Source organism: Amblyraja radiata, chromosome 5 (assembly GCF_010909765.2).
Source record: "Amblyraja radiata isolate CabotCenter1 chromosome 5, sAmbRad1.1.pri, whole genome shotgun sequence".
Lineage (NCBI taxonomy): Eukaryota > Metazoa > Chordata > Chondrichthyes > Rajiformes > Rajidae > Amblyraja > Amblyraja radiata.
In genome coordinates this window covers 89,114,552-89,129,633 of record NC_045960.1, presented here as the reverse complement: position 1 = coordinate 89,129,633, position 15,082 = coordinate 89,114,552, and the positions used below count along the sequence as shown (strand labels likewise).

The window sequence follows — 15,082 nt, the reverse complement described above, 5'->3', positions numbered from 1 at the left end:
CAGAAAATCTTGCACCATCAGAGTCCCGAATACGCTGGAATACCAGCGTTTTTACTTGTATGTCACGTGGACAGGGCCGGCCTTAGGAGGTGCGAGGCCCAATTGGGAACAATTTTGGGAGCCCCAGGTTCCTAGCCAAGGTTTGTAGAATCTTAGAAATATAAATAAAGTATATTATAGACTTTATATATCTATGGTAGAATGGAAAGTAATCAAAATGTGTGCTTAAAAAATGCATGCGAGTTAATGGATCAAACAGATCTAAGCTACATTTTAATATAAAATTGCATACATGTAAGCCGACAAGTAACAAACAAAATTCTAGATCACCTCAGAAAAGTACATAGTTACAATAACACTTGTTTTACTGACTGTGAAATTAAAAAAAAAAAAATTAATTAACCAGATCCTGGAAAACCAATAACCATGGGTGAAAAACCAGTCCAGGCATTAAATTTTGGGCTTCAGCCCCATCCTACCCTATGGGCTTCTACCCCATCCTAACTTAGTTGTGTGTGTGTTATTTGTGTGTGTGTTAGTTGTCTGTGCGTGATGTGTGTGTGTGTGTTAGTTGTCTGTGTGTGATGTGTGTGGGAGGGAGGGAGAGAAGGGAGGGAGGGAAGTAGAGAAAGAAGGGAGGGAGGGAAGGAGAGAAGGGACATGACTTGAGAATTAAGGGACTGAAGTTTAGGGGTAACATGAGGGGGAACTTCTTTACGCAGAGAGTGGTAGCTGTGTGGAATGAGCTTCCAGTGAAGGTGGTGGAGGCAGGTTCGTTTTTATCATTTAAAAATAAATTGGATAGTTATATGGATGGGAAAGGAATGGAGGGTTATGGTCTGAGCGCAGGTATATGGGACTAGGGGAGACTATGTGTTCGGCACGGACTAGAGGGGTCGAGATGGCCTGTTTCCGTGCTGTAATTGTTATATGGTTATATGGTTATATGGTTATATGGAGAGAAGGAAAAAGGTTGGAAAATATATGGTGTCATATTCAGAATTGTGGAGCTCCAATGCACTTTTTCCACTAAGAAACAGACAAAAGATCACATCTCCAGTTTCAAGCCAGATCACGCGAATGTCAGAAATGCAGTTAAGGCCTCTGCCAGAACATGCACAAAATACACTCCCATAATCCTCTCTTTGCATCCATCAGTTTCAATCAACATCTTTAGAGAGCTCGGAGCAAGATACATTTCAATGCAGCGCCCACGGTTCACGAGAAATAGAAGTTGGGAAATATCTGATGTGTCAAACCTGTCAGGCATAATGTGTGCACGGAAATGTTTTTCTTTACATGGTGGCAATATGAAAGATCAGCCAAACTGATAATATTGATAGCATTCTCCATCGATAATCCTCTGATATTTAACTATCCCTTGCAGTGTAGTCTTTTTTTCCCCCAGCTTTGTCATGGCCTGAGAATATAGAGGAATAATCTAATGTAAGCGTTAATACGTTCCTGGTGCATTTCTGTTTAGAGCATGCTGACTACGGTCAGTTGTTTATGGATGAGACAGAACATATGGCCGGCTGCCTGATCAAGATGTTTACGAGTAACTGCATCTGCAGTTGTTTATAGTCATTTTTAAAGTTTAATGAGATGATGGAACGTAGACAGATGGCGGCAGGTCTTTGGGTGAGATGGTGGCTCTCAAATTATCCTTTGTGTGACACCCTTTGCACTAGATGGCGGTGCCCTTTAAGTCGCATGGTGATATGGTGGGTGGGGATATCCTTTCAATGGGATGTGAAGTAACCAAGGTTACACTTCAAAGACATAAGGCCGGTAGAGGGCAGGTTCGGCCCTTCAGGATAGGATATCAGTCATTGCCAGGATTGGTGGTGGAGGCAGATACAATTGAGGTGTTTAAAAGGCTTTTAGATGGGCACATGTAAATGCAGGGGGATAGAGGGATACGGATCATGTACAGGCAGATAAGATCAGTTTAACAGCATCATGTTCCTGCACTGCACTGTTCTGGCTTGGAGGCCAGTGACTAGCCAACAAACCTCTCTGCAGACCACAGAGTCCTGGCCTTGTGCTGAGAGATAGCGTCTCAGAGTCATTTAGCTGGGACCTCCTTAGGACCCGGGCCCTGTACACATATAATGGACATCCCAATGTTCATCAGAATGTCCATTTCACTTGCGTTCCACCTTGACAACTGCCTCATGTTCCCTTACCACTCTCTCACTCCCTTGTATCCTGTTGCCGTAGCCCCCAGCTGTTTATTTTACTTTAGGAAACAGACCCTTCTTCTCACCGAGTCTGCGCTGACCAGTGATTACCCCGTACACTAACACTAGCCTACACACTAGGGATAATTTACAATTTTACCGAAGCCAATTAACCTACAAACCTGTGCGTGAATGGAGTGTGGGAGGAAGCCGGAACACCCGGAGAAACGTGGTCACAGGGAGAACGTACAAACTTCGTACAGACAGCACCAGTAATCAGGATCGAACCCGGGTCTCTGCCGTTGTAAGGCAGCAGCTCTACCACTACACAAACGTGCTGCATCTAAATCAGGCAGTTGCCTGATCCCAGACCATCTGGCCCAACAAACAAACCAGATGGTGTCCAAGGCAGGCAACTCTCTGAGTGCTGGTTCCAGAAACGGATCTGCAATCATTCATTACAATCGCTCCACTTTTTCAAACCTCTACTCCAACAGCAGCATTTCTTACTTTATGCTCCTTTTAATCTCCTCTCAGATCAGTAAACGTCATTCCCTTTACCCTTTACCTGTACACGGTGGGCAGCTTGAGTGTAATTATGTTTGGTCTTTCTGCTGACGGGATAGCACGCAACAAAATCCCGGTACACACGACATAAACTAAACTAGCTTAGTTAGACATCACCTGCTCGGGGTTGCACTGGGCATGAGCTTCAATGGTTCAATGGTTTAATATTTCTTTATTCTCACGTGTACCAAGGTATGGTGAGATTCTATTTTTGCATTCAGATCAGTGAGAATATGGGCACTATTCCCAGTTAGCACAAAATGCAAAGAAGCGGTCCACTGAGTCTACATGCAATAGTCGTCATATTTTGGCGCCATTTCACAGTCCCAGCTGCAGTTGTGGTTATCAAGCGGGCCTGGTTATCAAGGCCTGTTGGAGCCGTCGCCTCCAACTGGTCGTCCTGCCAACCGTCGTGCTGCAACGAGCTCAGCCCATCTTCAGTCTTCATGCCCTGGGGAGGGTGCTTCTCGCAGCCGACGTGGCCGAACTCCCCAGCAATCCCGCTGCAAGATCCCTGCTGCCCTGTGAGTTCCCACTTGTTGTCAGAGTCAGCAATGATCCAACAGACCCCACAACCAACTGCAAAATCCTGGCTGCGACTTGATCTTTGCGTTGCCAACTGTCCTGTATTAGCCGGGTTATCCCGTATATTGGGCTAAATTGGTTTGTCCCATAGAGTGCAGCAGCAATGCCTCGCCTGTGGCCCTGTCATTCGGCAGCCCGGCCAGCTGTCCGACCTTCGGACCTTCGCTTACCGCCGACACCACCACCCCTCCTTCTCATGGCCGATCATTGGGTCATGAGTTGGATGGGGTGCCAGATTTTGCACGCAGCGTCGCGCGCAAACAACGGCGCCCGGGCCAAAACTCCTCAGCTGGCCCGCCGGCTGGACTTTGTGTGTAGTCCAGCACCCGGGACAACTCATCATTCACCCAACTGTGCCCCTCAGATCAAATGTTGCAAGGACAGCCTGTATCCCTGTGTAAAAAGGGAAGTCTTATATAAAAATAGACTTGGCAACGCAATAGGAAAGTAAACAAACTTGGATCTCTGCAGTCCTGACTCTCTATGGTGAGTTTAATGTAGAACATAGAACGATACAGCACAGGAGAGATCCAATGGCCACAATGTCTGTGCCACAGTGATACCAGAACAGTGGCAAAGGTGTTACTGAAAGAAATAGCACCTAGATTTGGCATTCCAGAGGTTATTGTCCACTGACAATGGACCCCACTGCAATGGTTCAGTTATAAAGGAGTCATAGAATGGACCAGTGCAAATCACATTTATCCTGCCCATATCAGCCACAATCACCAGGGGCAGTAGAAAGACAAAATGGATACGTGACTATTTCAGAATAAAAGGACGTATCTTTAGAAAGTAGATGACGAGGAATTTATTTAGTTAGAGGGTGGTGAAACTGTGGAATTCATTGCCACAGACGGCGGTGGAGATCAAGTCAATGGATATTTTTAAGGTGGAGATTGACAGATTCTTGATGAATAAGAGTGTCAGGGGTTATGGGGAGAAGGCAGGAGAATGGGGTTGCAAGGTAAAGATAGATCAGCCATGATCGAATGGTGGAGTAGTACCGAATGGCCGAATTTTGCTCCTTTAATTCATGAACATGAAAAGAGAGTGTGGTAAATGCAGCATGGCAAGGGTTAAGATAGCACGCAGCTAGCTACTGCCGTACAGAACAATGACCTTGAGAGCTTCTCTTTACCAAGATAAAAGTATGACCTGCGCTTAGCGATAGTTGTACACCACAAGGTCCTCGAGAGTCATCTTCACAATGATTAAATACAATTAGAGGTTTTGAATAGCATGTAGTTTTTAATGGATATTGTTACTTTTTTTAGAACATATTGTGATTGGTGTTTTTTATTCTATGTATGCTAATTAGGAATTAGAGAGAGTGCAAGATTTCAATTGGTCCAAATCTGTATAAAAGCTGACAATTGCGAATCGATGTTTTAGAGCAGTGCAGTAACTGCGACTGTGCTGCTCTCCTTGTGCATACGTACATAAAGTTTGAAAATGGGTTCCGACCCATAATGTCACCAAATTCATTTTCTCCAGAGATGCTGCCTGACTCACTGAGTTACTCCAATATTTTGTGTCTATCTTCAGAATAAACCAGCAGCTGTCGTTCCTTCTGACACGGTGAATAAAGTTTGTTTGGAAAATTTAATTTAGAGATACAGCGCGGAAACAGGCCCTTCGGCCCACGGAGTCCGCGTCGGGCAGCGATCCCCGTACACCAGCACTTTCATACACACACTAGGGACAATTTACAATCTTTACTGAAGCCAATTATCCTGCAATCCTGTACGTCTTTGAAGCACGGGAGGAAACTGGAGCATCTGGGGAAAACCCACGCGGTCACTGAGGAGAACGTACAATTTACTGACAATACAGGATGAAGGAAGCAGAAAGGGCATATAATGTATCCTTTGAGCCTGATGAATGTATTGGAGGTGGTGATTTTAGTTTAGTTTAGTTTAGTTTATAGATACAGCACGGAAACAGGCCCTTCGGCCCACCGAGTCCGGCCCGACCAGAATTTCCCGCACACTACCACTATCCTACACACACTAGGGACAATTTACAATTATACCAATCCAGTTAGCCTGTACACCTGCATGTCTTTGGAGTGTGGGAGGAAACCGAAGAATCTGGGGAAAACCCACGCAGTCACGGGAAGAACGTACAAACTCCATACAGACAGCACCCGTAGTCAGGATTGAACCCCGGTCTCTGCTGCTGTAAGGCAGCAACACTGCCTCTGCCGTGCCGCCCTGAGTGCAAGTTGTCAGAGTTCCATTGATTGGCGATGACACAGGAGGTTATGTCATTCTTTTTTAAACTGTCCCAGGAATTTAAACATGTCAAACATCTCTCAACTGAACACCGGTTTGAAACGGACTCACTGGAGCAACTCTGCTGGCTGCACCACTGCAGGCGACCACTATTCATCCCAGCGCCACTCGATAACTCGGGGCAGCCACTGTCCTGCTGTTAATGCACAGGAGAGGAGGAGCAGGAGGAGTGGGCAGAGTGGGCAGGGGGTGGCCACACCCTGATGGGTGCAGGAGGTCATGTTGTTCTCTTTTAAACTGGCCAGGTTACTTAAAGATGGTATAACATGTCCGAGTCTGAATTAAGGAATATCCCTCCCCAGATTCCCTAATGATAGGTATCCCTCGATCCCCTCCCTCATGTCCCAGTCATGACAACCATGCCACCCTCCCCCATGTCCCAGTCACATACCATCTGTGTAGGAAGGAACTGCAGATGCTAATTTACACCGAAGGTTGACACAAAACACTGCAGGATCCGATTAAGGGTCTTGACCCAAAACGTCACCTTATTATTTTTCTCCAGAGATCGCTGGGGTTTGTGGAAGACCTCCTGCAGTGCCCGTAATAGAGGGAGGTGGGATCCACAGAGACAGCAGTGACTGGATAACATGAGATGGTTTGGAATATCAATAAACTAGTTGAGGTAGTCACCCTCTGACTTTATACGAAGATAAGATTGTAACTGCTGGGAATTAAGGAAATGAAAGCTGGAAGGTCTCCGGCAGATTTGCCTCATTATATTTGAGACACAAATGTGTACAGAGACCTTATGAAACCATGCTGATAATCAACTGAACATTCATCAAAAGCCAGCCATAATCTCCCAAAATAATGGGACTAAATATATTATCTAGTCTGCAAATCGGCATCCCCACTTGGAAGTGACCTGTGTTTTTTTTCAGCATAATGATATTGAGACGTGAGTTAAATAATGAGTAAAAAGGTGTGTGGCCTTTTGTTTTGCCTTACATTGTACCTGTTTTTAAAATAAGCTTTGACGAACACACCAAACAAGTTCATTTTGAATGAACAGTAAAGTGGATCAGGTTCCAGGGCTAATATTGATTGCATTATGTTCTGATCATTTGTTGTTGGGATAAATAGGAACATTGGGAAAGCACCAGGCATTTGGCATCCCCCATCCGTCCTCATCACATATTTTCCATATTTCCTTATTGCATTCTGAGGCCATTAAGCCCATCAGGTCTGTGCCGGCTCACAGAGCAATCCACATTCCCTCACAAATTTCCAGCAACTTATAATATCTTGAGGGGATGAGGGGTATAGATAGGGTGAATGCACAGCCTTGCACTCAGAGTAGTGGAATCTAAAATAAGAGGACGTATCTTTAAAGGTGAGCTGGGCAAGGTTGGATCAGACACGAAGCTGAGGGCAACCTTTTCACACAGAGGGTGCTGGATATATGCAACAAGCTGGCAGAGGGGAGAGTTAAGGCAGGTTAAACAACATTAAAAAATCCTTGAACAGGTACATAGAAAGGTTTGAGGGTTATTGGCCAAACACAGGCAAATGGGAGTAGCTTAGATGGGCATCTTGGTCGACATGAGAGTTGCTGTATGTTTCCATGCTGTACATGACTGTATGACTCTAATCTATTTCCACCACATTTCCGTCAACTCAACCTAGATTCCACCTCCCACGCACACACACATATACACGCACACACACGCACACACACGCATGCACACACACACACATATCATCATGCACACACATGCACACAAGCACACACATGCACACACACCCACGCACACACGCACACACACGCACACTCACACACACACACACCAGGGCAATTTACAGCGGCCAATTAATCTACTAACCCACATGTCTTTGGGAAGTGGGAGTAATCCAGAGGAAATCCATGCAATCACAGTGAAAATGTGCAACTCCACCCAGGATTGAAGGCAAGTTACTAGAGTCATAGAGTGATACAATGTGGAAACAGGACCTTCGGCCCAACTTGCCCACCCCAGCCAACATGTCCCAGCTACACTAGTCCCACCTGCCCGCATTTGGTCCATATCCCTCCAAGCATGTCCTATCCATGTACTAGGATAGGCTGAGACATTTGTGCACCCCCAGCCTGTTATGCCTTTGAGTTAGATCATGATTGATAAATTGGGGCCACACCAGAGCTGCAACAAACAGTGTAATTTCATCTGACACAAAATAACAGTCACTTTCAATTTTACGCAGCACGCTTAGCACTGTAGCACACCCTGAGCTATTTCACAAAGAGATTACATGCAAAATTGGACACAGCAACATAAAATGATTTGAGCAACACAAAATGATTTGAATTCCAAACATATGCTATAATGCGAATGTATTAAGTACCTCAAGGGAGGAAGGAGAGGTAGAGGAGAGGTTTACTGAGGGAATTTTGAAGTTTCAACGTCTCCAGCTGAAAAACCAGAGAACAAAGTTTTGAAGTGAGAGGGGAAAATTTAAATAGGAACCTGAGATAAAACTTTTTCACTGAGAGGTAAATGAAACGAGCTGCCACAGGATGTAGTGAGGCAGGTACTGTTATAGCATTTAAAGGATATTTGGACAGGTACATAGATAGGAAGGTTTTAGAATATGGGACAAATGCAGGCAAACGGTAGCTTAGATGGAGCATCTTTGTCACATAGATGAGATGTGCCAAAGGACACGTTTTTCCATGACGCATGACTATCCGTGACTCTATTCCGAGGCCATTCAGCCCATCAACTCTTTGCCGGCTCACAGAGTAATCCTCATTCCCTCACAAACATCCCTGTAACCCATTCCCCCACATTTCTGTCAGCTCCACTTAGATGCCATCACTCACGCGACTTACAGCAGCCAACTACCAACCGGAGAAGGGTCCCGACCTGAAACGTCACCCATCCTTTTTCTCCAGAAAAGCTGCCTAACCAGCATCTGCAGTTCTTTGTTTCTACCAATGCCCACGTCTTTGGGACGTGGAAGAAAACCGGAGAACAGGGAGGAAGTCCAAGAGTCAGAGAGGGAACATGCAAATCCCACCCAGGATTGTATCCGAGTTACTGGATCTCTAGCTGGAATGAGATGTGATGGTGTGCAGCCCCATCTTGTTATGCCTTTGTGTCATATCATGATTGATAAATGGGGTCACAATTGGGCTACTACAAACAGCGCAATTACATCTGACACAAAACAATAGCAGCTTTCAATGCTATGAGACATGCTTAGCACTGAGCTATTTCACAAAGGGATTACCTGCATGTTTTGACACTGCAACATAAAATGGTTTGGAACAGATATCCGAACAAATGCTCACACCCGATGTTTCACCCAGTCTCTATCCCATACAATCCTTTATACAATTCCAAACAGTACTCATTAATGCGTTGTGCATTGTGCATTCCTTAAGTAACGTCACGTAACACTGCACTGTTGAAAAATGATTAATATTGCATTCTTCCAAGTAATATTGACTATTTATGTGCATTATCCCCAATGTTACATCCCCTAGCGTCTTATTCCATCCACAACTATTTACTAGTCATGATCAGCCATGATCACAATGAATGGCAGTGCTGGCTCGAAGGGCCGAATGGCCTCCTCCTGCACCTATTGTCTATGTTTCTACTGTACACCAGGTTTACCAAGACCTTTGCACTTGGAGGTCTACTTGCAAGTTGGAATAAAAGACGGCAGCTTGATATCAACATAATTTCTGTTCATGATGTACAGTATGAAAGCTGTTGGAAACAGGCAATGGCAACAAATTATCTTTCTTAAAAATCTGTCACATTTCGAAGGATGTTATTCCTGAATCTGGTTATGACAGGTTTTCTTATTGATTCACGGGTTATATGCCATAGTTTCCAGTTCTACAATGGAGCAATCCAACATCAGATTCTATTCAAAAGAATGACTAAGCTTGAGTGAGTAAAAGTACACTTCTCTTGCCTGAAAGAGTGATCCCTGCAAAGTCCTGTCCAGCTTCTCCTCAGTATCTTGAAACAAAAGAACCTTCGATTCATCCCCAATAACATGCGGTCCAACAGAAGTGCCTTTGTCGTAGATTAAAGGATTTGGATGCAAATACAACGAAGGCAACGTCCTTGCTGAGAGGTCTGCTCCATCTTCTCCAGAGAAGCAATCACCATCGCTTCCACATGAGCCTGTCAGAAAGACGAGTTCAGCCTTGAAAATCCCCTGGATTTGTGAAGCTTCGTCGGCAGATGCAGGCGTTCCTTCATTATTGAACCAACATTGGTTTGAAGTGCCTTGTACAATGCCCTCTTCCACTCCAACATCTCGAGAGGGTTCTTCTTCAGTGATGCACAAAACCTGCGAAGAAGATTTTCAAAAGGTCAGTTAAAAATAGCAGTTAATTACACAATCGGTTCCTGCGAAAATAACAACACATCCACGGTTTTACTAGTGCACAATAATACAAGTTAAGGGGATAAGATGATTCATGTAAAAGCAAGACTATTTCTTTCCTCTGAAGGATAGGGCTTGCATTTTCCAAGCCAACCAGCTAGCAGGGCTCCAATGTGATAAGCGCCCATGTCATTGCATGGCCACGCATATCTGAGCTGGTTAGGAGCCCTCACAGAGCCTCCTCACCAAACATCTCATCTATCAGTAGAAAGGAACCGCAGATGCTGGTTTATAATGACAATACACACAGTGCTGGGGTAACTCAGCAGGCCTGGCAGCATCACTGGAGGAAAAGGATGGATGACGTTTCAGGTCACGATCTTTCTTCATACTTCTCCTCATCTCTTCCCAGAATGGTCAACCCCCTTATTTTGAAACTTGGATCATTGGTTTTGAACATTTAATGTTTTAAAGAAATTTGGACAGGTGCACGGATAGGAAATATTTAGGGCAGTGTTTTTGATGGCTCTGGGTCTGCACTCACTAGACATTAGAAGGAGTGGGGCGTGTGGGGTGGGGTGGAGGGGGGGGGGGGGGGGGGGGGGGGTGTCTCATTCAAACCTACCGAATAATGAAAGGCTTAGAGTGAATGTGGAGAGAATGTATCCAGTAGTGAGAAAGTGTGTCCAGAGGACACAATAAAATAAAAAGGAGGTACTTTAGAATTTCTTTAGCCAGAGGATGGTGAATCTGTGGAATTGATCTGTGGAATTGATCTGTGGAAGCCAAGTCATTGGGTGTTTTTAAAGTGGAGATTGATAGACATGATTGAATGGCAGTGCACACCCGATGGGCTGAATTGGCCTAATTTTGCTCCTATGTCTTATGATCTTATATGGGCCAAATGCAGGCAGATGGGACTTTTATAAGGGATATTTTATTCAGCATGGCAAGTTGGGCCAAAGGGCCTTTTTCCGTGCTTAATGACTATAATTCTATGACTCTCTCAACCAGGGAAACAAACTCTGCATTTATCCTTTTTAAACCCCAGAATATTGTACTTTTTAAAATCTCATATTACTGAAATCTAGAGAGTAGATGGATTCAGCACAGAAGGTGTCCATTCACCCCATTGAATAGATGGCAGCATACACAGCAATTACGTCCTGCATTCATTTTCCCTCTTATCTATTTTCACCACATTCCCATCAATTCCACCAAATACATCGGAGACCATGTGCAGTGGGCAATTAACCTCTTACCCAGCATGTCCTTGGGATGTGGGAGTAAGCCAGAGCATCCAGAGGAAACCTAAGCAGTCACTGGGAAAATGTATAAACAGCACACAGACAGCGCTTGAGGGCAAGATTGAATCCGGGGCTCTGGATCCATGAGGCATCAACTGTACCATTATGCCACCGCACGGCACAGCTCTTCACGTGAAACAAACCCAACCATCCAAGAAATTGATTAGCTGAACCTTCATTAATCTCACTCAATCCCAAGGGCAGTTCGGGAGCCAGGCTACACACAATACTCCAGATGTAATCTTACCAGGGCTCTATGTCGTGGAAGCAAAACACTCTTGTACTTGAATGGTCTTGTAATGAAAACCATCTTCCATTCACCTTCCTAATTGCTTACTGAACTTACATGTTAACTCAATGAAGACGGGTCCCAACCCAAAGCATAACCATTGTACTCCACAGATGTTGCCTGACCTACTGAGTTCCTCCAGGACTATGCTTTTCGTTCAAGATTCCAGCATTTGCAGTCTCTTGTGTGTCCAATGTTCAGCATTTCATGTACATGGGCACTAGGGCCCTTCACAAGAATATTAGAAAAAGGAGCAGGAGTTGCTCCTTGACCCCAAATGCCTGTTCAATAAGATCACCGCTTGTCCAATCTAGGCGTCAATACTGCTTGCCCAGTCTCTTCCCATGCCGCCTCGAGTTCAAAGATCTGTTAACCTCAGGCATAGACACAAAATGCTGGAGTAACTCAGCGCGTCAGGCTGCATCACTGGAGAACAGGAACAGGTGACATTTTGGGTCGAGGCCCTTTCTTCAGACTGAGGATCACGGGAGAGGCAAACAAGGAAACTAATGCCTCTGTCCCACTTAGGAAACCTGAACGGAAACCTCTGGAGACTTTGCGCCCCACCCAAGGTTTCTGTGCAGTTCCCAGAAGTTGCAGGTGGTTGCCGGAGGTTGCAGGTAGTGGAAGCAGGTAGGGAGACTGACAAAAACTTCCGGGAACCTCCGGGAACCGCACGGAAACCTTGGCTGGGGCACCAAAGTCTCCAGAGGTTTCAGTTCAGGTTTCCTAAGTGGGCCAGGGGCATAAAGGTATGAAAATATACACTCCCGGCACTGATGACTCTCAGTCTGAAGAAGGATCTCAACCCGAAACGTTGCCTATTCATTTTATCCAGTAATGCTGCCTGACCCACTGAGTTAATCCAGCATTTTGTGTCTATCTTCGGTTTCAACCAGCATCTGCAATCCTTCCTACACATTTTGTCAATCCCAGGCTTTGAATATACTCAGTGAGCACAGCTCTCTTGGGTAGAAACTTCCATTGAGCCACAAACCTATGTCTAATTTAATTGAGCGACCCCTTATCCTGAAACATTGCTCACTTATCCCTGGTAATCCTACGAGCAGAAATCTCAACATCCACCCAGCCAATCCCTTTCAGAACCTTCCATGGTTGAATCAAATCATTTCTTGTTCTTCTAACTATTGATGAGTGTTATGTCAAACCACTCAGCTTTTCTTCATCTGCCAACCCCTTCATCCCAGGTACACTTTGTTGAGAAAACTTTTACAATACTTACAATACTTACAATACAATACAATACGAGTGTGACTGAGGAATGAATGAATAATGCGATGTAAAGCGCCTTGAGTATTAGAAAGGCGCTATATAAATCCCATCCATTATTATTAATACTTACAATTTAAGGCATCTGGTGTAATGTCAGCTAAAACGGAGTTTTCAGGCTAAATTAGTAGCATGCTTAGGAAACCAAGCAGATGTTTAAGAAGAATGCTTAGGCTAACAAATGGACCAGTAAATCATGAGGACACCTGCGAGGTCACTAAGATAAGCTTTTGCCTTCCTGGTTTTTCATTTTGTCTTTCACTCGCTTTATTCCTTTCTTTCCTATTTTTCTCTTTCTGTGCCTTAGCTTGATATTGAATTCGCCCACAATAATTCATCTTCGGCCTCAGACCTTCCTTATTCTATTTAACCATTAGAATACACGATCGGAAGATAAAGTGATGCATTGTATATCACGTTTATTTTTGTTGCCTGATAACCAACAGTGCTTCCCATGCTATCATCAGATCACAGTTCGCACATAAAACATAGAATATATAACAGTACAGCATATATCCTTTGGCCCACAATGTCGGTGCCGAACATGATGCCAAAAGAACATCTTATCTATCTGCACACAATCCATATTCTACACATCCATATCCCTTGGTTCCCTGCATATTCAGATACCTAACCAAAAGTCTCTTAAATCCCACTATTGTATCTGCTTCAACGTCCGCGTTCAACCGGCAATGCTTTCTGTGCAGAAGACGTATCCTTTAAATGGTGTCGCTCTCACTTTAATGCTATGCCCTTGAGTATTTGATTTTTCCATCCTGGGACAAAAGGTTCTGATTGTCTACCCCACCGCTGCCTCTCACAATTTTATATACTTCCATCAGGTCTCCCTGTGATGTCCGGCATTCCGGAGAAAACAATTCAAGGCTGTCCGACCTCTTCCTGTACCTAATAGCCCCTAAATCCAGGCATCACTCTGCACGCTTTCCATAATCTCCATATCCATAGTTCAAATAACATTGCAGGCAAAACATTTTTGAACTGGCATGTACAGATGTACAGAAACAAGTCTAACAATGAGAATCTATCCTCCTGGGGAAATGTACGTGTTTTTATCTCTAGCCTTCATCCAGCCATCTACCTATCAACCTTGCCTGTGTTCATCTATTAGCTGCCATATTTTGTCTAGCCTCCTCCTCTCTTCCCTGTTTCTGCCCCCCCCCCCCCCCCCCTCATCACCCCCCACTCTGCACAATTAGTGTTAAGAAGGTTTCCGACCCAGATAGTCACCTATCCATGCTGCCTCTCCCACTGAGTTACTCCAGTACTTTGTGTCTGTTTCAGGGCAATGTCAAGGTTGTTTACTACAGAATTAGGCAGAGTTGTTGCACAGAAAGAGGCAGATCTAAAACTGACAACTACAGTGCTGGTTTTATTATCTAGCTTTGTGGAAATGCATCATAATAGATGGACTCCAGGATGGAAATGGAAATGTAAGCCATCAGGAGGAAGGCAACAATTGAAAAAAATCCAAGGTTAAATATTTTCTTATGTGAGGATAGCGCATGTTGTGCCAACTCTGGTAATGTTCAAGTTTATTTTCCGGTGGTCAGTCACATGTTATGTTTAACTGGGTTACAGGTTGAATATAGAATCTGACTCGTACATACATTTTTGCTGGTCTATCACAGAAATGGGCCAATTATAATTACAGGCCATTTCCGAGAAGTGAATGCATTGCGGCCGTTAGTATTTGACTTCTCTTCCCAGCGAATGGTCATATCAATGGCTTGTTGGAGGAGATATTGAAATAAGAGTAAAAGGACAACTCACGTGATTGTGGACAACACCCTTTAAAAAAAGTTTAGACACGCTACATAATTATTTTTGAAACAGCAATCACTGGGCTTCAAGTCTCCTGATTGCTGAGATGGACACATTATGCGGATATTTGGAGATTTCTATTTTGGCAGGGAAGTCCTAAAAGTGATGTGTTAGTGTTGTGCTGAGTTTTCTTTTCTATTCATGTCGGAAGAAATTCTTCAATGGAAAAGTAAATGCAGCAATATTGAAACTAAAGATGTTACCTCATTCATCATTGCTGAACTGGTCACAGGGCTTCGCTGTTTTCCGGGCTGGTGAGAGAATCTGGTATCGACTATTTGAACGTGACCAGGGAGTCTTCGAATGGTTGGCACAAACGAGAAGGCCAAGGGCTTGGCTGTTTGATTAATGTGGACCTGTGTGATCAATAAGTTT

General features: G+C 44.3%; 1 protein-coding gene across 6 annotated transcripts in view; it reads right to left on the bottom strand.

The window, feature by feature from the left end:
- Positions 1-15,082, bottom strand: part of LOC116973527 (muscular LMNA interacting protein) — a 111,095-nt gene that overhangs the window by 70,422 nt on the left and 25,591 nt on the right. For all 6 annotated transcript variants that reach the window (XM_033021696.1, XM_033021695.1, XM_033021700.1 and 3 more), the window contains 2 exons: positions 14,911-15,063; positions 9,560-9,943 (listed from right to left, as the gene is read on the bottom strand). In XM_033021696.1, the coding sequence (XP_032877587.1) occupies positions 9,560-9,943; positions 14,911-15,063 (537 nt within the window). The remainder of the gene's footprint in view (positions 1-9,559; positions 9,944-14,910; positions 15,064-15,082) is intronic.